This window comes from Mobula hypostoma, chromosome 7, assembly GCF_963921235.1.
Source record: "Mobula hypostoma chromosome 7, sMobHyp1.1, whole genome shotgun sequence".
Taxonomy (NCBI): domain Eukaryota; kingdom Metazoa; phylum Chordata; class Chondrichthyes; order Myliobatiformes; family Myliobatidae; genus Mobula; species Mobula hypostoma.
In genome coordinates, this window is record NC_086103.1 from 171,511,944 (window position 1) to 171,534,014 (window position 22,071).

Below are 22,071 nucleotides of genomic sequence, written 5' to 3' on the forward strand. Positions count from 1 at the left end.
ATTTACCATGTCAGATTCCACACTCCCACCACTCTCTGAGTGAAGAAGTTCCCCCTAAACCTTTCCCCTTTCACCCTAAAGCCATGTTCCGCACTGTTTCTCAATAAGTAAATGAAGAAGGCAAGAGAGCAGCTATATTTCATTAGGAGTTTGAGGAGATGCGGTATGTTACCAAAAACACTGGCAAATTTCTACACGTGTACCATGGAGAGCATTCTGACTGGCTGCATCACTGTCTGATATGGGGGGGGGAGGGACTACTGAACAGGATGGAATTAAGCTGCTGAGAGTTGTAAAATTAGTCAGCTCCATCACGGGCACTAGCCACCATAGTATCCAGGATATCTTTAAGGAGCAGTGCCTCATTAAGGACCCCCATCACCCAGGATTTGCCTCCTTCTCATTGCTACCATCAAGGAGGAGGTACAGAGGCCTGAAGGCACACACTCAATGATTCAGGAACAGCTTTTTCTCTTCTGCCATCCGTTTTCTGAAAGGACATTGAAGCCATAAAGACCACCTCACTACTTTTTATTTCCTTTTATTACACTATATTTAACTATTTAATTTTGAGTGTGGAATGAGCTGCCAGACGAGGTGGTAAATGTGGGTTCTTTTTTAACATTTAAGAATAAATTGGACAGATACATGGATGGGAGGTGTATGGAGGGATATGGTCCGCGTGCAGGTCAGTGGGACTAGGCAGAAAATGGTTCGGCACAACCAAGAAGGGCCAAGAGGCCTGTTTCTGTGCTGTAGTTTTTCTAAGGTTTCTATATATATTCATAAGGTAATTCAGTTTTTTTTCTCATTATTATGTATTACTGCTGTCGCAAAGTTAGCAAATTTCACGACATATGCTGGTGATGTTAATGTTAATTCTGATTCTGAACTGGCTATCCTACAAATGACTGAAATCTACTGAATTGTCACGCCAGAGACAATTTACAGCAACCAGTTAATCTACCAAAGTACCTTTGTGTGTAGAAGTTCTCAGGGTCACAGACAGGACATGCAATCTCACCATGCTGCCTTTTTATCAGACTCAGATGAGTTTTTTGTTTTATGCAATGAATTTTCTTGCTTGCATAAAGCTTGTAGGTTAAATATTATATATGTAATGCCCTGGTTAAGATTCCTACTGCTATACTGCGAGGTATTTTTACTTTAACAGTTTTCTACAAAAGGAGTGAATCCTATTAGTGAGAGTACTTTAGCTTCGGCTAAAGATAAGGAGCCATGTTGTCCAATTTAGGAATGTTGTGTCGGCCTATCAGAATTGTTTTGGTACGTGTTGTAACCTTCTGCCCAGTGAGATGCAATGGGAGATTCGAGAGGGCTGGGCAGGATCAGATTTCTGAAGGGCGGTAGTCTGCTTTGGAGTCTTTTGACGGAAGCTGCAGACCAGGGCACCAGGGAAGATGCTGCAGAAAGCCGCTCGAAGGAGAAACCCTGTTCCAAGAAGTGCTTGTGCAGACGAATGGTCCCAAGGAGGGAGTGTCGATACCCGTGGGTTAGCCAGTTCATTTGACAATAGACAATAGGTGCAGGAGTAGGCCATTCAGCCCTTCGAGCCAGCACCACCATTCACTGTGATCATGGCTGATCATCCACAATCAGTACCCTTTTCCTGCCTTCTCCCCATATCCCTTCACTCTGCTATCTTTAAGAGCTCTATCTAAGTCTTTCTTGAAAGAATCCAGAGAACTGGCCTCCACTGCCTTCTGAGGCAGAGCATTCCACAGAACCACAACCCTCTGTGTGAAAAAGTTTTTCCTTAACTCCGTTCTAAATCGTCTACCCCTTATTCCTAAACTGTGGCCTCTGGTTCTGGACTCCCCCAACATTGGGAACATGTTTTCTGCCTCATTTTAGATGGTTCTCGAGGGAAATTCAAACCATGGCTGATGTCCTTCATGCAGAATGGGGTTCAGCGCGTGAGTAGACAACCGACTACTCCAGAAATGAACTCCAGCGATTATGTGGACATTGGACTGGTTTAACTGTAATGGGCTTTTTTTGTTTTTCTTTTCTTTAACTGTTAGCTGTTTGTTAAAGCTGAAATATTGGTAAATATACTTCCTTTGTAATTTTATGCTGATATATGATCTGTTATTTTTCTGGTGAAAGATCATTCTGTATCAAGCAGTATTTACACAGTATTAACTACAATCAATGCTCCTTAATTAGAACATCCGGACTTCCTTGTTTGGTTGAACCCAAATCACATATTGGTTCTGAAAGATGGCTTTCTCACCTCTGAGTCATATGGCTGTTAGCAGAGTTAGCTCACCAGCCGAGTTTGTATACGAGCCCTCGGTGAGGGGGTTGCACATCTGATAATAACATAATAATAAATACATTGAAACAACAGAGTGATGCAAGGATACTAGTGCAAGCAAAGAAACGCTGAAGAGACAATATCAGAATAAGTTACACACTCAGCACCACCTGGAAAGGGATGTGAAAAAGATAATTTTTTTAAAAAGTCCATGAGCACCAGGGGGAGGAAGCTGTTCTTCAGTCTGTCCATACAAGCATATAAATATTGAAATATTTCTTGTGTGCAGGTAATCGGCCTTTCTCGATTCGCAACATGGCCTGTTTGTTTTATGACGAAAACCACATGAATTGTACCTGGGATATTGATGGGGCAGCACCATCAGATACACAGTACTGTTTGTCCTATGGGTAAGCAAAACCTTTATTCAGATACTTGACATTAGTCTGCAGTGCCTGCTGAAACTGATCAAGGAATACAATGAGACTATCCTTTGACTTGCTTTTCAAAGACTACTCCATTTGCTGGTTAAACTGTAAGACTCTAGCTTTTATTGATCTGGGCCAGGTTACAAACTACCTGAACATGCCACTTACTGAATTAGCCCCTTTCAGTGCTCTATGCTTAAAGTTTTACCCCTGCACCTTTGTACTTGACCTTCATTCTAATGGCAGCATCCAGTCATCTGGGTCGATGGCTCACCTTTACAGGAACTTATTCTGTTTCTAACATATTTTTCTCCAGGTTCAGAGAACGAATGACTTCCATTCCTTGTCACAATACCAAACTGGGAAAAGTCGCTTGTCATGTCCAGAAATTTGAAGGGGTTTTCTATGAAAACTTCACATTTTGTGCCATGGGTTCCTGTCAGCAATCAAACACGACTCAGTGCAGATATATCGTACCAGCAATATATTGTAAGTTCAACTCTCTTGGTGATGGTATTGGGTTATTATTGCTAACCGTGCCGAGATACTGTGAGGAGCTTATCTTGCATAGTGCTTTTAGATTATGAGGACACACAGTCCTCTTTTATTGTCATTTAGTAATGCATGCATTAAGAAATGATGCAATATTTCCTCCGGTGTGATATCACAAAACACAGGACAGACCAAGACTGAAAAAAAACTAACAAAACCACATAATTATAACATAAAGTTACAACAGGGCAACAAAACCAGAACTTGATGAAGAAGTCCATGAGCACAGTAAAAGTTCAAAGTCTCTCAAATGTCCCACATCTCACGCAGACGGGAGAAGGAAGAAAAACTCTCCCTGTCATACCCGACCACGGTCCGACTCTGAGTCATCCGAAAACTTCGAGCTCTGATCAGCTCTCCGACACCGAGTACTGAGCGCCACTTCTATCCGAACGATTCGACCTCCATCTCGGTCACCAACAGCAGGCAAAGCCGGGGATTTTGAGGCCTTCCCTCCGAAAGATTCCCGACTGTGCAGTAACGACAGCAGTGAACGAGCGTTTCATAAATTTTTCCAGATGTTCCTCTGTGCTTTCACATCCATCTCCATCAAATCAGAATTTTCCACGGCCCTTATTTAACAGATACGATATCATTTTTCACCAGAGGGCTGCGCACACGCGGCGCGCTGCTTCTCTCTCCTCCCGCCGAGATATATAGATCAAATCATGGCACAACACAATGCATTGAGGTAGAAGAAGAAAAAACAATAGCAATGCAAATTAAGACCATAAGACATGGGAGCAGAATTGGCCTATTTGGTCCTTCAAGTCTTCTCAACAGTTCAGCTTAATATCAGATATATCCAGAATACAACCTGCAATTCTTACTGTTCACATACTCTTCACAGGCATCCACAAAAAAGAAGAGAAACCCCAAAGAACTAAAGATAGGAAAACTTCAGAACTCCAAAACTTCTCCTCTCCATTCCGTAAACAAACACCAGCAAAAGCATCCACCTTCCCCCTCCTCCTTCCCCTACTTGCCTCAGCAAAAGCATCCACCTGCAGAGACCATGAAATAAGGTCAATCACAAACCACTGTTCACCCCAACACGTCGACACTCCACATGCTCCCTCTCTCTCACTAACGAGGGGGAGGGAGGTATCGCTTCTGCCGCAGTAAGAGGGGAGGTCAACAGCTGGCTGTGGTGATGTTACAGTCTGCAGTGTCACTTACTTTGACAGCAAAATACACTGCTGTCTCGATGTCTCAATCTCCCGTGATATAGGGCGCTCAGTGAGTTGCAAACGTGAGAACCCACTGGCGTGAAGAACCGCAGCTTGAGTGCTGATGTAGATCATGGACTGATAAGTCCCCAGCCACCTTGGAAAGGAAAGAAAGACATTAAAGAGAAGAAATCAAACTGTTTAGCGGATGAACTGGAAGAACTCACCCTGTAATGAGTCTTTAGCTCCTACTCCAACATTTAAGCATGGCTGATATATTTTCACTTTCAATCCTTTTGCCTTCTCCCCATAACCTTGGGTTATGACTGGGAATGTCCAGGTAGGAATAAGTTCCCCCACATGAAACTTGGAACTGTAGAATGCACCATCAGACTGAGGAACAGAATTATGCTAAGCAGCTCACTGAGCCTGTTCCACGACTCTGTCATGGCTGATTGAGGAACAGCCCATCTGTCCAATTACATCCATATCTAGTGTTGGGCTCGATTGGATCGTTCTTGTCACCCAGCATTAAACTGATGAACAAAAGTGTAAAAGCTACAAAGAAAATCTAAAACTTTGACAAACTTCGATAGATGTGTGGTGGAGAGTATATTGACTGGCTGTAACATGGCCTGGTATTGGAACACCAATGCCCTTGAATGAAAAAAATCTTACAGAAAGGCAGTGGATATGGCCCAGTCATGGATAAAGCCTTGCCCTCCATTGAGCTCGTCGACATGGAGCGTTGTTGCAGGAAAGCAGCAGCCATCATCAGGGACCCCCACCACCCAGGTCATGCTCTCTTCTTGCTGCTGCCATCAGGAAGAAGGTACAGGAGCCTCAGGCAGGGTGGTTGAGTATCTCAGAAACTGGTGATCTCTTGGGATTTCCATTTTCATGCACAACAGTCACTAGGGTTTACAGAGTTTACCACCAGGCTCAGGAACTGTTATTACTCTTCAACCATCAGGCTCTTAGACCAGAGGGAATAGCTTCACTCAACTTCACTTGCCCCATCACTGCACTGTTCCCACCATCTTTAGACTCACTTCATCTCATATTTATTGCTTATTTATTTGTTATTATTATTGTCTTTTGTGCATTGGTTGTCCACCCTGTTCTTTAGGGCCTTTCATTGATTCTATCAGGGCTATTGGATTTATTGAGTATGACCACAGGAAAGAGAATCTCAGGGTTGTATATGGTGACATACTGTATATGTACTTTGATAATAAATTTACTTTGAACTTTGAATTTTGAGAAAATGCAGTGCAGGTAAATAATGAAGATTATAATGAGGTAGATTGTGAGGTCAGAAGTCCATCTTCATTCTTATTCTGCATTTTTACTTAATACGTTTCGGCAACAGAGTGATATATCAGGGAAAATGGGCCATTCGGCCCATAGTACACACACGGACCACTAAGTACCCATTCATGTTAATTCCATCTTTAAGCACTTGGTGTTCAATGTGTAAGTGAGTCAAGTGCACATTTCAAAGTAAATTTATTATCAAAGTATCATAATATCACCATGTAATATCCTAAGGTTCATTTTCTGCAATAATTTACAGAAGAACAAAGAAGTATAATAGAATCAATGAAAAACTATACACAAAGACTAACAAGTAATCAATGTACAAAAGACAAACCGTGCAAATACAAAACAAACTAATAAAAAATAAATAATACTGAGAAAATGGAGTTATAGGGTTCTTGAAAGTGAGTCCATAGGTTGCGGGTCTTCTATACCGCCTCCCTGATGGTAATAGTGAGAAGAAGGCATGTGCCTAATAGTGGGAGTCCTTAATGATGGATACTGCCAACCTGAGGAACTTTTCATAAGGAAAATGCAACCTAAAGTCACATCCTGCTCTCTCTTCTCTGCACCAGTTCCAGCACTATTATTGTGGGTGTCTCTAGCAAACTCAAGTGCAGGAATCACAGTGACTTCAGCAATTGAAACAAAACAAAAGATTTATTACAGAAATTATCCGGCAAAAACAACAAGAGCTCAGGCAAACTATACAGAATCTTGTAGAACCGAAATCACTCACGATACACAAGAGAACTTGCTGTGAGTTTCACCAGACAAGGATCCTCAACAAACAACTAGGAGACACCCTGGAGCATGTAGGAATTCCAGAGCAATCAGATAACATAGGTGTCCGGACAAAGCAGTAACTCCTAAAGGGAACAACTACAAAACAAGACATTGAAAATGCAGCAACACACATCAAAGTTGCTAGCGAATGCAGCAGGCCAGGCAGCATCTATAGGAAGAGGTACAGTCGACGTTTCGGGCCGAGACCCTTCGTCAGGGTCATGCTAATTAAATTATCCCAAATGGTATAAATGTGATAAATACAAAGAGAGATTAACAATCCCCACGATGCCAAATAAAACAAAGTGAAAACCCAGAACTAGTCCAAAGACAAACAATTAGACTTAGAAGGTAAACAGTCCAAGGAACACTGCACACCCATGAGGTGACACTGAGAAAATACAATGCACATGCTCACTGAAAAAAAATCGACCCCTGGTTGTGACAATTCTTACACAAGCCATTACATTAAATTTTAAAACTTGGACTTAGTCTGTGCATCTCCTTTTTACCATGAATAAAAATACAGTAAATATAAGATTTAGCACTGGATGATAACGAGGGTACTTCTATTAACGTTATCTTTCTTGTTTCAGATAAAGCCAGCCCCCCAGTTAATATCACAGTGAACAGAAGTGAAGTGGTATGGAAGCCACCAATTGGCAAACATCATTCAACCACATTTGAATATCAAATACAGGTTAAAGACTTGTACAGCAAAGTGACAAAGGTGAATAAATTATAATCTTAACCACCACCTGTGGCATGAAAGCACCTGAAGAGTGTAACACGCATCCATGAGAAAGTCTGCGGATGCTGGAAATCCAAGCAACACACACAAAACACTGGAGGAACTCAGCAGGGCAGGCAGCATGGAAAAGAGCAAAGAGATGATGTTCTGGGCTGAGGCCCTTGCTCAGAACTGAGAGGGAAGGGGGTAGATGCCTAAATTAAATGATGGGGAAAGGGGAAAGAGGCTGGCTGAACGGTGATCTGTGAAGCCAGGTGTGTGGGGAAGGTCAAAGGGTGGAGACGGAAGAATCTAATCGGAGAGGAGAGTGGACCATAGGAGAAGAGGAAGGAGGAGGGGGCCCAGGGAAAGGTAATAGGGCGGGTGAGAGAAATAAGAGGTCAGAATGAGGAACAGAGGAGGAGGGGTAAGTTTTGTTCACCAGAAGGAGAAATCTATATCCATAACATTGTGTCTGAGGGTACCCAATCCCACCAACACCCTGAGGGTAGCCTTATCTCAACCCATCAGAATGGGAATAGGAATCAGATTAAAATGCTTGGCCACTGGGAAGTCCTGCTTGTGGCAGATGATGCAGAGGTGTCATTTCACTCCTGGGGAAGGGCCTTGGCTCAGACGTTGACTGTTTACTCTTTTCCATAGATGCTGACTGATCTGCTGAGTTCCTCATACTTTTTTCTGTGTGTTGCTTTGGTGTAACACACAAGTCTGCTGCTGACATAAACATAGGTGGGAGGTATACTGTGGTGTAGATATTCCGACCCTGCAGTAGCATGCAGTAGAGTGACGTATGTGAACAAAAGTAGATCAAAGTCAAAGTATATTTATTATCGGTGTGCATACTGTATACAACCTTGAGATTCATTTTCTACAATAGAATCACTAAAAAGCTACTCACAAAGACTGACAAACAACCAATGTGCAAAAGAAGACAAACTTTGCAAATAAAACTAAGTAAATAAATATTAATGAGAACATGAATCATAGTTACTAAGAACCTGAGGGGCAACTTTTTCATCCGCAGAGTGCTCCGTATATGGAATGAACTGCCAGAGGAAGTTGATAATCAAGGACAGTATTGTGCAAAGGTCTTAGCCAAACATCAGTGGTGAGCGTGTCGAAGACTTTTGCACAATACCTTAATAATTTTATATATTGCACTGTAACGCTGCCACAACAAAAGCATATTTCATGGTACATATGTGAGTGATGATAAACCTGATTCTGATATGGGCCTCTATCATGTACTGAGAGTAGGATGGGGGTAGGGAGAGGGGAATCATGGTTGGGAAAAGGGGAAGGGAGCTGGAAACATAGAACATAGAAATCTACAGCACATTACAGGCACTTCGGCCCACAATGTTGAGCCAACTATATAACCTACTCTAGAAACTGCTTAGAATTTCCCTAACACATAGCCCTCTATTTTCTAAGCTCCACGTACCTATCTAAGGGTACGTCCACACTACGCCAGATAATTTTGAAAATAAAGCTTTTTCTCTTCGTTTTGCCCTCCCGTCCACACTGAACCGGTGTTTTCAGCCCCCGAAAACGGAGGTTTTCAAAAACACTCTCCAGAGTGAATAAATCTGAAAACGCTTAATATCCAGTGTAGTGTGTACCGGGTAACCGGAGAGGTTTTAAAATGCTGTCATGACAACACTACAACAACAATGCTTTTTTCTGCTTCTGCTTGGTACTGCACAAGTTGTTATAACGTGCAGTCGGTGTGAACGGCGTGAGAGTTAAATTGTAAAGTGAGTTTTTTTGACTATTTAAAAACGCTGTCATGACATGCTGGAACAGATGTTCGTTGTTTTCTTGAACGCCACCACCTAACAAATTCAGAACAGACGGACGAGACTGAAGCCAGTTGACCCATAGTTTACTGAATAAATAAGTATACTCACTTCGCCCTGTTTTCTGTCCTTGCTTGTATGAAGGTGGTTTACCTATTTATGCAAGTACTTCTCTGACAATAGATGTGTAACAGCCTAATGTAACATTATATGGAAATACAAGATAACGCTGATGCAGACGTTTTATACATTTAACGAGGTGCTTTATTAATGTAACAGAGTTAGTTTTCCAATGTTCGTCGTCAGCCGGGTCATACTGTCCGTGAACTCCTTGTCGGTTGCCTCCATACGCTCCAGTATTTGTTTTTTTTAAGTTTTAAGTCCTCCTGTGCGAGAGCCAAGAGCAATTCCTTTAAAGTTTTTCTACTGTGTAACTGGACAAACGCGCATTAAGTATATCGTTTCCTCTTCGCTTGTTTTCTGTGTGTCCTGCGCATGCCCAGTAGGAGGAGATTCGCCCAAATATCCGTCTAATGTGGACGGAGATATTTTGAAAAACGCTTAGTGTGGACGCCTGTCGTTTTCACTCGAAACCGGTGTTTTCAAAATTATCCGGCGTAGTGTGGACGTAGCAAGAGTCTCTTAAAAGACCCAATTGTATCCGACTCTACCACCATTGCTGGCAGTGCATTCCACACGCCCACCACTCTGTATGAAAAACATACCTCTGACATCCCCCTTGTACTCACTTCCAAGCACCTTAAAACTATGCTCCCTCATGTTAGTTATTTCAGCCCTGGCAAAAAGCCTCTGGTTATCCACACAGATTTGAATCAAATGACCTTGCCTGGTCTAGATGTACCTGCATCCACACCAAACCCCCACTCTGGCACTCTTTCTCTGCCCCCACACCGCTCCCGCAGCACTCCATCCATGTCATTCCCCACAAACCTTTGCTCTCACCAGATTTACAAACTTGCTCTCTGCTCCATGTTTGCAAGTACAGTACTCTGCAAAAGTCTTAGGCAGCCTAGCTACTGTATATATATATATGTACCTAAAACTTATAATACACACTAATAACATTTAAAAAGGTATTTGGCCAGGAAGATAGACAAGACTGGTTTAGAGGGATTAGGGCCAACTGCAAGTAAATGGGACTAACTCAGAGAGAACTCTTGGTTGCCATGGACACATTGAGCCAAGGGGCGTATTTCTGGGCTGTATGACTTTAAGCAAAATATCAGCCCATTTATTTAATCACACTGCCAACATTAGCCTCCTTATGTTCAGAATTTTTGTTTTTAACCTGACTGGCCCTCCAGCTCTTCTAATGATTGTTGTACTGTTTTAGGTTGAAGATCTGGATGTGGAAAAATGGGTTATCAAAGACCTGACTAGAAGCTATGCTGTGCAAGTGAGAGCGAGAATTAACCACTTTATGGAAGTAAAACAGAAGGATTTTATCTGGAGTGACTGGACTGATGCTGTCATTACAGGTAACAGAAATGCTAGCATAGTGGTTTGCAGAACACTAGACATTACAGATGACCCAGGTTCAATTCCCCATCGCTGCCTTTGTATATTCTCCCCGTGACTGTGTGGGTTTCTTCTGGGAGCTCCAGCTTCCTCCTACTGTCCAAAGACGAGCTGGTTGGGATGTTATTTGGTCATTGTAAATTGTGTCGTGGTGAGGCTAGGGTTAAATCGGGGGATTGTTGGAAGGTACGGCTCGAAGGGCCAGAAGGACCTGTTCCACGCTGTATCTCAATAAAATAAAAATAAAAATAAATAGATGGTCAAGTCACAAGCTAAATACTCTGAGTGGCCACTTTATTGGCTACCTCCTGTACCTAACAAAATGGTCACTAACTTTATGTTCCTGGTCTTCTGCTGCTGTAGCCCAGCAAGGTTCGATGTGTTATGCATTCAGAGCTGCTCCTCTACACACCACTGTTGCAGCACATGATTAATCGAGTTTCTGTCACCTTCCCGTCAGCTTGAACCAGTCTGGCCATTCTCCTCTGACCTCTCTCACTAACAAGGTGTTTTCACCCACAGAATTAATGATCACTGGATTTTTTTTTTGTTTCTTGCATCATTCTCTGTAAACTCTGAATTCAAGATTTTTTCCATTGTTATTACCTGTTCATAAGTGTAAAGGAGAATAAAATAATTGTTACTCCAGATCCCTTATTGCTAAAAAGAAACACAAAAGTTAAAGAACACAAAATGACAAACCACAATGAAGTTAAATACATAAGATCAATTTTACACATAGATTGACAATATGTCCATAAGGTGACACAAGGCACAGGAGCGTCTGTACATAAGGTGACTGACAGGAAATGATAAAGTAGTGGTGGTTTGGGGGGCGTGGAGAGGTGGGTTACTGGGTGGAGGTGTTGATCAGCCTCACTGCTTGGTGACAGTAACTTCTTTTGCATCTGGTGGTCCTGACAAGGATGCTACATGGCCTCCTCCCTGATGAAAGTGGGACAAACAGTCCATCCTTCCTGATGTTACTGGCTCTTTTCTGGCTGATTTTTGTACATATGCCCTTGATGGTGGGTAGGCCTGTGCTGGTGATTCACTGAGAGGTTTTGACTGCCCTTTGTAGAACCTTCCTGTCTGCCACAGTACAGTTTCTGTTCCAAGCCGAGATGCAGCTTGTTAGGATGCTGTCTACTGCGCTTCTGTAGAAAGACATGAGCATAGATGTGCAAAGTCCAGATCCTTTCAGCCTCCTCAAAAAGTAGAGGCATTGGTGAGCTTTCTTGACTGTGTACGATGTGCTCTGGGACCATGAGAGGCTGTGTGAGACGTGCACTCCCAGGAGTTTGGAACTGCTCGCAGTCTTCATTGTTGTACAGCCGAAGTAAAGGGGAGGAGGGGTGTGAATGGTGCAAGTTCCCCTGTTTTGTCTTGTTGGCAATATGGAAGAGGTTATTTGACTGTCACCAGGCCTTGAGCTCTTCTACCTCCTCTCTGTAGGCCGTCTCATCATTGTTTTTGTTAGGTCGTGTTGTTGGTGAAATTAACAATGTGATTGGCCGGGTGTTTGGCCGTGGAGTCAAGTGTGAGCAGACTGTTCAGCAATGGGCTTAGCACACAGCCCTGGGGAGAACCCATGCTGAGCATGAACAGGAGGGAAGAACAGTTGTACTTCCTGACTATCTGAGGTCTGTTCATTAGGAAGTCCAACAGCCAGTTGCACAGTGGTGTATTCAAACTGAGGAATAGGATTTTGTTCTCCAAGGTCTATAGGACAATAGTGCTGAGTGGCAAAATGAAATCCAGAAATAGCATTTGGACATAGAGACTGTTGTGCAAGAAAATAGCAGGAGATCAACAGTTTCTGAGATACTCAAACCATCCCATCTGGCACCAACAGTCACTCCACAGTCAAAGTCAATCAGATCACATTTCTTCCCTATTTTGATGTCTAGTCTGAACAACAATTGAACCTCTTGCCTGTGTTTTTATGCACTATGCACAATCTGATGCATTGAGCAATGGTATATCGAGGAAAGCCCCCTCTCCCCGTGAAGAACAGGCACCTCACCAGCCGCAGCTGAGGTGAGGAGGACTGCAGCCGGGGTAAACCAAAGCAAAGCTTTGGGGCTGGACAACATACCTGTAGATGTTGAGGAACTGCGTGGATCAGCTAACAGAGTTCTTAATTGACATCCTTAACATCTTTTTGAAGCAGTCCACTGTTCCTGCAGGCTTCAAGGTAGCCACCGTAATTTCAGTGCCTAAAAGAGCAATGTTAACTAGCCTAAACAATTATCATCCAATGGTACTGACTTCAACAATCATGATGTGCTTTGAGTGGATGGTAATGAATAATATAAAATGCCATCTTCCAGCTACGTTGGACCCTTCCAGTTCACCTACTCCTTAAACTGAATCACTGATGATGTCATATGTTACGAGAGACACAGGCTCGTACTGTGAGTGTTATTTTAAGAGTGCCTGAGTGAGGCGGGGCTATGACGTCTGTCACAAGCTGTGGCAGCCGGCTGCAGACTTTAAACCGAGAGAGAGACAGGCTGTGGGAACTTCAGCTTGTCACTGCTATGGTTTGGAACTCTCCTATGCCCAAAAGATTGGGGTGATCATTGGCACGCAGTTCACGATCTATGTGTGACTGTCACTTCATATAATCCATATGTATGGATTTGTTGGAGTATCCTGTGGTATCACTTTTGTTGGCCCTTACCTGGAATCGGGGTGTTATGTGGTAACCACCTGAAGACCATATTCCTGTGACTGTCACCTGGTGATATTTCTAAGTGGATTTTGGAACGACTCGACGGATAAGATCTTCGGCGACTGTTATTTCGTTTACCCAGCGTGGAATCTGTGGAATTCTTCGTAATTGCCTTCTCTCTACATTTTCATGTGGATTTACAAATCTCTCCCCTCACTCACTTATTCTGTGAATTACTGAACTTCTCTACTTTAGCATCTTAAGACTTCAAGAACTGTTCCTAAACTTGACTGCTTGGGAGCCACACACACATACATATACGCATAACACTGTTAACTTCTGTTTATTTTGTTTAAGTCTCTATATTTGGAGTAGATACTAATAAAGATAATGGTTTTAGCATTAAAACCTGACTCAATTGTGATCTATTGCTGTTGGTATGTAACACTCAGCTTCGGTCCTCCACTCAGTCTTGTCCCACCTGGAAAATAATGCCTCATACTTCAGAATGCTTTTCATTGACTTCAGATTGGAGTTTAACCTGATCATCCTTCAGAAACTGGTGGGTAAACTGTTCTCATTAGGACTCTCTCTGTAAATGGATCTTGGACTTCGAAATGGAAATACCCGTCAGCCCAAGTTAACAGCAATATCTGAAGCTCCATCACACTGAGCACTGGTGCTCCTCATGGCTCTGTGCTCAGCCCACTGCTGACCCATGACTGCACTGCCAGATTCAGCTCAAATCTCATCAAGTTCACTGCTGATACTGTACTACAGTGGTTGGCCTCATCAGCAACAATGAAGCATCAGCATACAAAGAGGAGATAGAGAGTCTTGTCAAATGTGTGAGAACAACAACCTGAGCTTCAATGTAGACAAGACATTGGAGATAATTGTGGACTTCAGGAAGGCACAGGTCGACCACTCTCCATTGCACATCAATGACTCTGTCGTGGACAGAGCGAAGAGCACAAAGTTCCCTGTTGTGCACATAATGGACAATTTAATCTGGACCCACAACACCTCACTCGTCAAGAAGGCACAGCAACAACTACACTTTCTGAGGAAGGCGTGCAAGGCCTCCCACCCCATTCTAACAATTGTCTGCTGGAGCACCAGTGAGAGTGTCCTCTCTGGCTGCATTGTGCGGCACAGAAGCTGCAAAGCATCAGACCACAAATCTCTGTGGCAAATAATAAAAACTGCCAAGAGGATCGTTGGGGGCTCCCTCCCACCTATTTGTGACATTTACTGGGAGTGTTGGAGACAAAGGGCCTAAAGTATTGCTGAAGATTCCCTACCACCCATCCCACATGGCCTTTGACTATCTACCATCAGGAAGGAGGTACAGGAGCATCAGGACTAGGACTTCTAGACTGGGTAACAGCTTCTTCCCCCGGGTTGTAAGACTAATGAATACCCTGCCGCCACTCAGGTCTCATCACTACCTGCACTGCATGTTTTTTTCACTATGTTTTAATAAGTTATTTATGGTAATATTTTGGCTTATGTTCCGAGTGCTTTATGTTTTGTGGGTGCACTGGGATCCAGAGGAATGTGGTTTCATTTGGTTGTATACGGAGTATTGTGCAAAAGTTTTAGGCACATTTATATAGCTAGGGTGTCTAAGACGTTTGCACAGTACGTATTTTATGTATGCACTGTACTGCAGCCGCAAAAATAAAATAAATTTCATGACATATGTGAGTGATGATGACCCTGATTCTGATATATACCATAAGACATAGGAACAGAATTAGGCCATTTGGCCCATCAAGTCTGCTCTGCCATTTCATCTTGGTGATCCATTTTCCCTCTCAGCCCCAACCTCCTGCCTTCTACCTGTATCCCTTCGTGCCCTGACTAATCAAGAATCTATCAGCCTCTGCCTTAAATATACCCAATGCCTTGACCTCCGCAGTCAGATGTGGTAACGAATTCCACAGATTCACCGCTCTCTGGCTAAAGAAATTCCACCTCATCTCCTTTCTGAAAGGATGCCTCTCTGTTCTGAGGCTGTGTCCTCTAGTCTTACAATCCCCCACTGCAGGAAATGTCCTCTCCACATTCATCTTATCGAAACCTTTCGCCATTTAATAGGTTTGAATCAATCCCCTTTCTTCTGAATTCCAGTGAGTACAAGCCCAGAGCCATCAAACACTCCTCATATGACAGACCTTTCAATCCTGGAATTATTTTCATGAGCCTCCTTTGAACCCTCTCCAAGGTCAGTATATCCTTTCTTAGATAAAGGGACCAAACCTGCTCACAATACTCCAAGTGAGGCCTCACCAGTGCCATATAAAGCCCCAACATTACATCCTTGCTTTTATATTCTAGGTCTTGCAAAATGAATGCTAGCATTGCATTTGCTTTCCTCATCACCAACTCAATCTGCAAATTAACCCTGAAGGAATCCTGCACGAGGACTCCCAAGTCCCTTTGCAGCTCTGGTTTTTGAATTTTCTCTCCATTTAGAAAATAGTCTATGCTTTCAGATCTTCTACCAAAGTGCCTGACCAAACACTTCCCGAAACTCTATTCCATATGCCATTTCATTGTCCATTTTCTAATCTGTTTAAGTCCTTCTATAGCCTCTCTGATTCCTCAAAGCTACCTGCCCCTCCACCTATATTTGTATCATCTTCAAATGTGGCCATGAAGAAATCCATTCCACCATCCAAAACAATGACAAAAACATAGAAAGATTAAGGTCATAGTATGGGCTCTTAACTTGTTAAGCAGTTTCATGTGTGACACTTCGTCAAAGGCCTGACAATTCAAGTACACTACACATCTATCGATTCTCCTTTGTCTATCCTGCTTGTTATGTCTTTAAAGAATTCCAACAGATTTGTCAGGCAAGTCTTTCCCTTAAAGAAACCATGCTGATTACAGCCTAGTTTAACATGTGTCTCCAAGTACCCTGAGACCTCATCCTTAAAAACTGGTTTCAACATCTTCCCAACCATTGAGAGCAGACTAACTAGCCTATAATTTCCTTTCTTCTGGCTCTCTCCCTTCTTGAAGAGTGGAGTGACATTTGCAGTTTTCCATTCCTCCAGGACCATGCCAGAATCAATTGATTCTTGAAAGCTCATTACTAATGCCTCCACAATATCTTCAGCCACCTCTGTCACAGCCCTGGGGTGTAGACCATCTGGTGCAAGTGGCTTATCTGCTTCAGTCCTTTCGGTTTCCCAAGCACATTCTCCCAAGAAAAGCGAGTACAACTGCAGTCACCTCTGCCCCACGACACTCTCGAACTTCCGGCATGTCCTCCACAGTGAAGACTGATGCAAAAATACTGATTTGACTTCTGTTGGTTTTTAAAAGCTTCCAAAACCTCTAACTTTCCACTAATTTCTGCTCCATTAGCTTCATTCTTTGGCTTTTATGTTGGCTTTGACCTCTTATCAGCCACTGTTGTGTCATCTTGCATTTAGAATAGTCCTTCCTCTTTGGTGCTTATATATCCTGGGTCAGGACAGAACAACAGATGGATAATAACACTGGCATTGTCAGCAACTCATGAATGAATGCCAAGCAAAGTTGGGTAAGGTGCCAAGATCCCTCATCATCTTCCCACAAATGCCGCAATGTTTATATGTTATTTTCACATTGTGTCACAGAATGTCATTTGAAGCCACAAAGCACTTTCACAACCTTTTAGTTTACAGTCACGGTATTTTCAAATCCGGGATGTGTATCTGTCGACACAGCAAGAATTCGCAGCATCTGGTACTGTGCAAAAGTCTTACACACACACACTTATATATTTATATGGTGCCTATAAAAAGTATTCATCCCCACTTGGAATTTTTCATATATAACACCCTGGTTCAGATTTTTACAGCTATACTGTAGGTATTTCATTTCAGCAGTTCTGTAAAAACAGTCTGTTCTGCTTTCAGCCTGTTTAGGTTACCATTCAAGATAAGGGATGCTTAGAAATGTGCGTCATCCAATCAGGACGCTGGGGGAGAGGTGTTGTGACAGACACTAAGGTGGGTCGAGGTCATTTTCGGTGGGAGATGGAGGGAGAAGGAGCCCGAGAGAACTGGCCATAAGATTGTATCCGGCGGGAACGTGTCATCCAATGGAGTCCAAGAGGGGAACTTTTAACGGGAAGCAGTGAATAGGAGTCAGTGTAGTGTGTACATCGAAAACAGCGGCTTCTGGAAGATTTGAGCTCCACCGTGCACATGTGACTGTTTAAGTATAATGGGCCATTTTTGCTTTTTTCTTTCTTTCCACGAATAATTATTTACTTGTTAACATTTTTTAATATATTTCTTTATAATTCTATGCGGTGTACAATCTGTTATCTCTTGCTGATGGGTAATTGCAGGGGGTCAGTAAATCACACTACATTCACACAAACTGGGATCTGGGTGGACGAGACATCCTAATCTCATGAGTTTGGCGGGACCAAAGTTGTCTACACCCTAGATGCACGGAACCTGAGAAAGGTGGTTTCTTCACCATGGAGTCCAGTGGCTGTTTGCAGGGAGCTAGTGAGCAGCATTCCCAGAGATGCCCAGTAAACAGGGGGTTAACATGTTTTATTGTTTTACAACATTGAATCACAGTGGATTGAATTTGGCTTTTTCTGACACATCAACAGAAATAGACTCTTTCGTGTCAAAGTGAAAACAGGTCTCTACAAAGTGATCAGAAATATAAAACACAAAATAATTGATTGTGAAAGTATACGCCCAAATCATCAAACGTGCAGCCAATTGGTTTTCAAAATCACGTGATTTGTTAAATGGAGATCACCTGTGTGCAGTCAGGGTGTTTCAATTGAATGTAGTAAAAATACACCTGTAGCTATAAGGTCCGACTGGGCTGACTGCTGTTGGGAGGTGGATTGAGTGGGTGGGGACTTTGGTGTGGAGGAGTCTAGTAGTTTGGAAAAGGTTAGCTTGTAGCCTATGGCTGCAAAAGGGGGGGGGGGTTGAGATTGAAGGGGGAGGGTGGGAGATTGTGGAATACTCCAGAAGTAAGGGTAGCCAAAAAAGGGGTGCATCAAGTGAAAGACCTGAAGTAATGGGGGACAACAAATTCAGGAAAATGGGTGAATTGGAGGAATTTATAGTTCTGTATAAAATTAAAGGTCAGAAGGAAGGAGAAGGAGGATTTAGAGCCCTTAATCCTTTGGAAGTGGCAGCTGCATTAGAGAACCAAATAGGTGAAGGATTCCAGGCCAAGATTTTGTCTAATGAATTGCTGAAAATTTGTTGCAAAGACATTGACCGATGTAACAGTGCTAAAATGGTGGGAAAATTGATTGTGAAAGTGGAATGTGTTACTCTGAAAGAAAGGAAGGGAGTTAAGGGGGTAGTGTATGGTATTTGGTGTGGCATGACTGAAAAGGAAATTTTGGACAATATTAAAGGTGGTTGAGTGATTGAAGCCAAACGATTAAAATCCAGAGAAGGTGGTAATTGGGATTCTCCTGTTCTTCTGGTTTTTGCAGGTGATGTTCTTCCAACTAGAGTCTATATTGGGTGCATGTCTTATCAAGTTAGAGAATACATTAGGCCTCCCTTACGCTGTTATAATTGCCAGAGATTTGGACATGTTGCTGGTTCATGTCGAGGTAAAAGAAGATGCATGAAATGTGGAGAGGATCATGATATTAAAGCGTGTAAGGCCGCGGTGCCTAAATGCAGTAACTGTGGAGGGGATCATATAGCGGTGTTCAGAGGATGTGAGTAATTTAGTAAGGCAAAGCAGATTCAGGATGTTAGTATCCAACAAAAAATATCATATGCTGAGGCAGTAAAGAAAGTTGATAGAGAGCAAAGGATAAGTAAAGAAAAGATTGGAATGATGGGAAGTCAGTTCATTCCGAGTTCTCCAACTGTGGTTCCTTCAGGCATGTTGTTGATGACTAAAGAGTCTTTTTTGGCATTTGTTGTTGATGTACTGGTCGGGGCTAAAACTACAGCTAAGAGGTCGGATATGATCAAAGTAGTTGTTGGAGCTGCAGAGAGATTCCATGATATAAAACAGATTTCACTGGAAAAATTACATGAGTATATGACAGACAAACTATCACTGAATACTTCCCAGTTGCGGGGATCAGAGAGTACGAAGGAGGTTTATGTGGATGAAGAGGCCAATAATTAGTATTTGAATGTTTTTAATATTACAATGGAATGCAAGAAGTTTATCTGCAAATGGTCAAGAATTAAAAAGACTTGTTGGAACTTTTAAAGGCAAGTCTGATTTGATCTGTAAAAAGGAGACATGGTTAAAGCTTCATTTAGATTTTGTGATCCCTGGATATGATAGTTTGAGAGCTGACAGAACAGATAACTCTGGTGGAGGGTGTGTAACTTTCATAAAAACAGGACTCCAGTTTAGAAGACTTGATATTAAATCTAACCTGGAAATTGTGGCTGTGGAGTTTTGGAGCTCTCGTGGTCAAATAACTTTGATTAACTTTTATAATCCAGGTAATATGATGTTACCAGATTTGGATGAAATTATGAATAAGGTAAAATCCCTAGTAATCTGGGTTGGAGATTTCAATGCCCATAATCCTATATGGGGTACTGAAAGTAAAGATAGTAATGGAGTGGTAGTAGAGGAGTTTCTAGATAAATACAACATGGTACTGCTAAGTGACAGAAGGCCTACAAGATTTGATATTGTAAAGAATACTTGTAGTCACTTAGACTTATCTGTTACTTCCTCAAACTTAGCTAGGGTTGGGGAATGGGATGCTATGGACAGATGCACAGTAGGAAGTGATCACTATCCTATATTATGTTGATTTGGTAGAAATTTGATAGTAGAAGTTGAGGAGAGGTCTGCTAGGTATAATTTTTCTTTGGCCAGTTGGGATGAGTACCAGGAGAAAGTTATGGATATAATAGAAGAGATTAATAGCGAGGGCTCCATAGATGATTGGAATGAATCCCTCTGTTCTATAATTCATAAAGTTGCTCAGTTGACTATTCTGCTACGGAATGTACTTAAGGCTCGAGCATTAGTTCCATGGTGGCATAAAAATTGTGATATAGCAGTAAGAAACAGAAGTAGAGCTTACAGGAGATTAAGAAAGTACCCAGTGTTAGATAATGTTATGGAGTATAAAAAGGAAAGAGCAGTAGCAAGGAGAGTAATTAAAAATGCAAAGAGGGATAGTTGAAGAAGATTTTGTGGAACCCTGGGCCCTGAGACACCTATAAAGCAGCTATGGACGATCATTCACAGAATGTCAGGGATATATAGGACACCATCTATCCCAGCTTTGCTGGATGGAGATATTGAAGCTGTAACCAATAAGGAAAAGGCTGATATGTTTGTAGAGGTGTTCCAAGCATTACATGGTTCTGGAGAGTTAGGTGATTTGAGAAAGGAAATTATGTTAAAGGAAAGTTGGAAATTGGACAGGAGTTTGGATAATAATAACTCCATAAATTTGTTTTTCCTCCCTTCAGGAGTTGCAGGAAGCTGTCCAATCAGGTTCAAACACTTCTCCTGGTAGGGATGGACTGTGTTATGAATTGCTTAAGCATTTAGATGACTCTGTATTAATAGAAATTCTAGCATTGTTTAATTCAGTGTGGAAAGAAGGAAAATTACCAGTAGAATGGAAGCATGCGGTGGTAGTTCTAGTTTTAAAGCTAGGCAAGGACGCATCTAGTCCTACTTCGTATCGGCCTATAGCTTTAACATCAGTGCTTTGTAAAATTATCGAACAAATGGTCACCAACAGACTTGTTTATTTTTTGGAAAATAAGGGACATTTTGCTGTCTATCAAAATGGTTTTAGAACTGGAAGATCAACACTGGAATCTGTTGTTCTCTTAGATCATGATATTAAAAAAGCATTTCAAAATAGAGAAGTAATGGTAAGCGTATTTCTAGATATTGAAAGAGCATATGACTCACTATGGAAGGATGGCTTGTTAATTAAACTCTATGGTGTGGGAATTAGTGGTAGAATGTTTAATTGGATCAAAGATTTCCTTAAGGAAAGGACAATTCAAGTAAGAATAGGCGGAACAAGCTCCAAGTCAGTTAAAATGGGTAATGGTACCCCTCAAGGAAGTGTCATTAGTCCAGTTCTTTTTAATGTCATGATAAATGATATCTTTGATCAGGTAGGGACAAGATTTGGAAAATCATTGTTTGCAGACGATGGTGCAATCTGGAAAAGAGGAAGAAACATCAAGTATATATTAAGGCAGGTACAAAAGGCTTTAAGATCAGTTGAAAACTGGGCTAATAAATGGGGTTTCAGGATTTCTGCTTCTAAGTCCAAATATATGATTTTTGGCTTTAGAAGAAAGATTCCTGATTGTGAATTGTGTCTATATGATCCTCCACTAGAAAGAGTCAAGGTATTCAAGTTTTTAGGTGTCTGGTTTGATGAAAGACTTACTTGGAGGGTTCGTATAGATAAAACAATTGGAAAGTGTGAGAAAGTTTTAAATGTTATGAGAAGTATTGCTGGATGCGACTGGGGAGCAGGGCGGGAAACTATGTGCTTAATATATCTAGCTATGAGTAGATCAGCTATAGATTATGGTTGTATTGTTTATGGTTCCGCTGCTACGGCAGTGCTTGGAAACTAGACACTGTGCAGTCCAAAGCACTTAGACTCTGTTGTGGAGCTTTTAGAACAACATCAGTCCCGGCATTATGTGTGGAGATGGGAGAAATGTCTCTGCATTTAAGATGAATTCAGTTGGGCCTGCAGTATTGGGTAAAACTAAATGGATTCAATCACAGCTGTCCATCAAA

The 22,071-nt window shown here is 42.0% G+C and overlaps 1 protein-coding gene across 3 annotated transcripts in view; it reads left to right on the plus strand.

The window, feature by feature from the left end:
• Positions 1-22,071, plus strand: part of LOC134349089 (interleukin-5 receptor subunit alpha-like) — a 74,584-nt gene that overhangs the window by 30,853 nt on the left and 21,660 nt on the right. For 2 of the 3 annotated variants that reach the window (XM_063052944.1, XM_063052945.1), the window contains exons 3-6: positions 2,571-2,691; positions 3,026-3,198; positions 7,133-7,266; positions 10,441-10,585. In XM_063052944.1, coding sequence (XP_062909014.1) covers positions 2,571-2,691; positions 3,026-3,198; positions 7,133-7,266; positions 10,441-10,585 — 573 coding nt within the window. Of the gene's footprint in view, positions 1-2,570; positions 2,692-3,025; positions 3,199-5,145; positions 5,263-7,132; positions 7,267-10,440; positions 10,586-22,071 lie in introns of those variants that run through there. The other variant, XM_063052946.1, reaches the window with a different exon arrangement.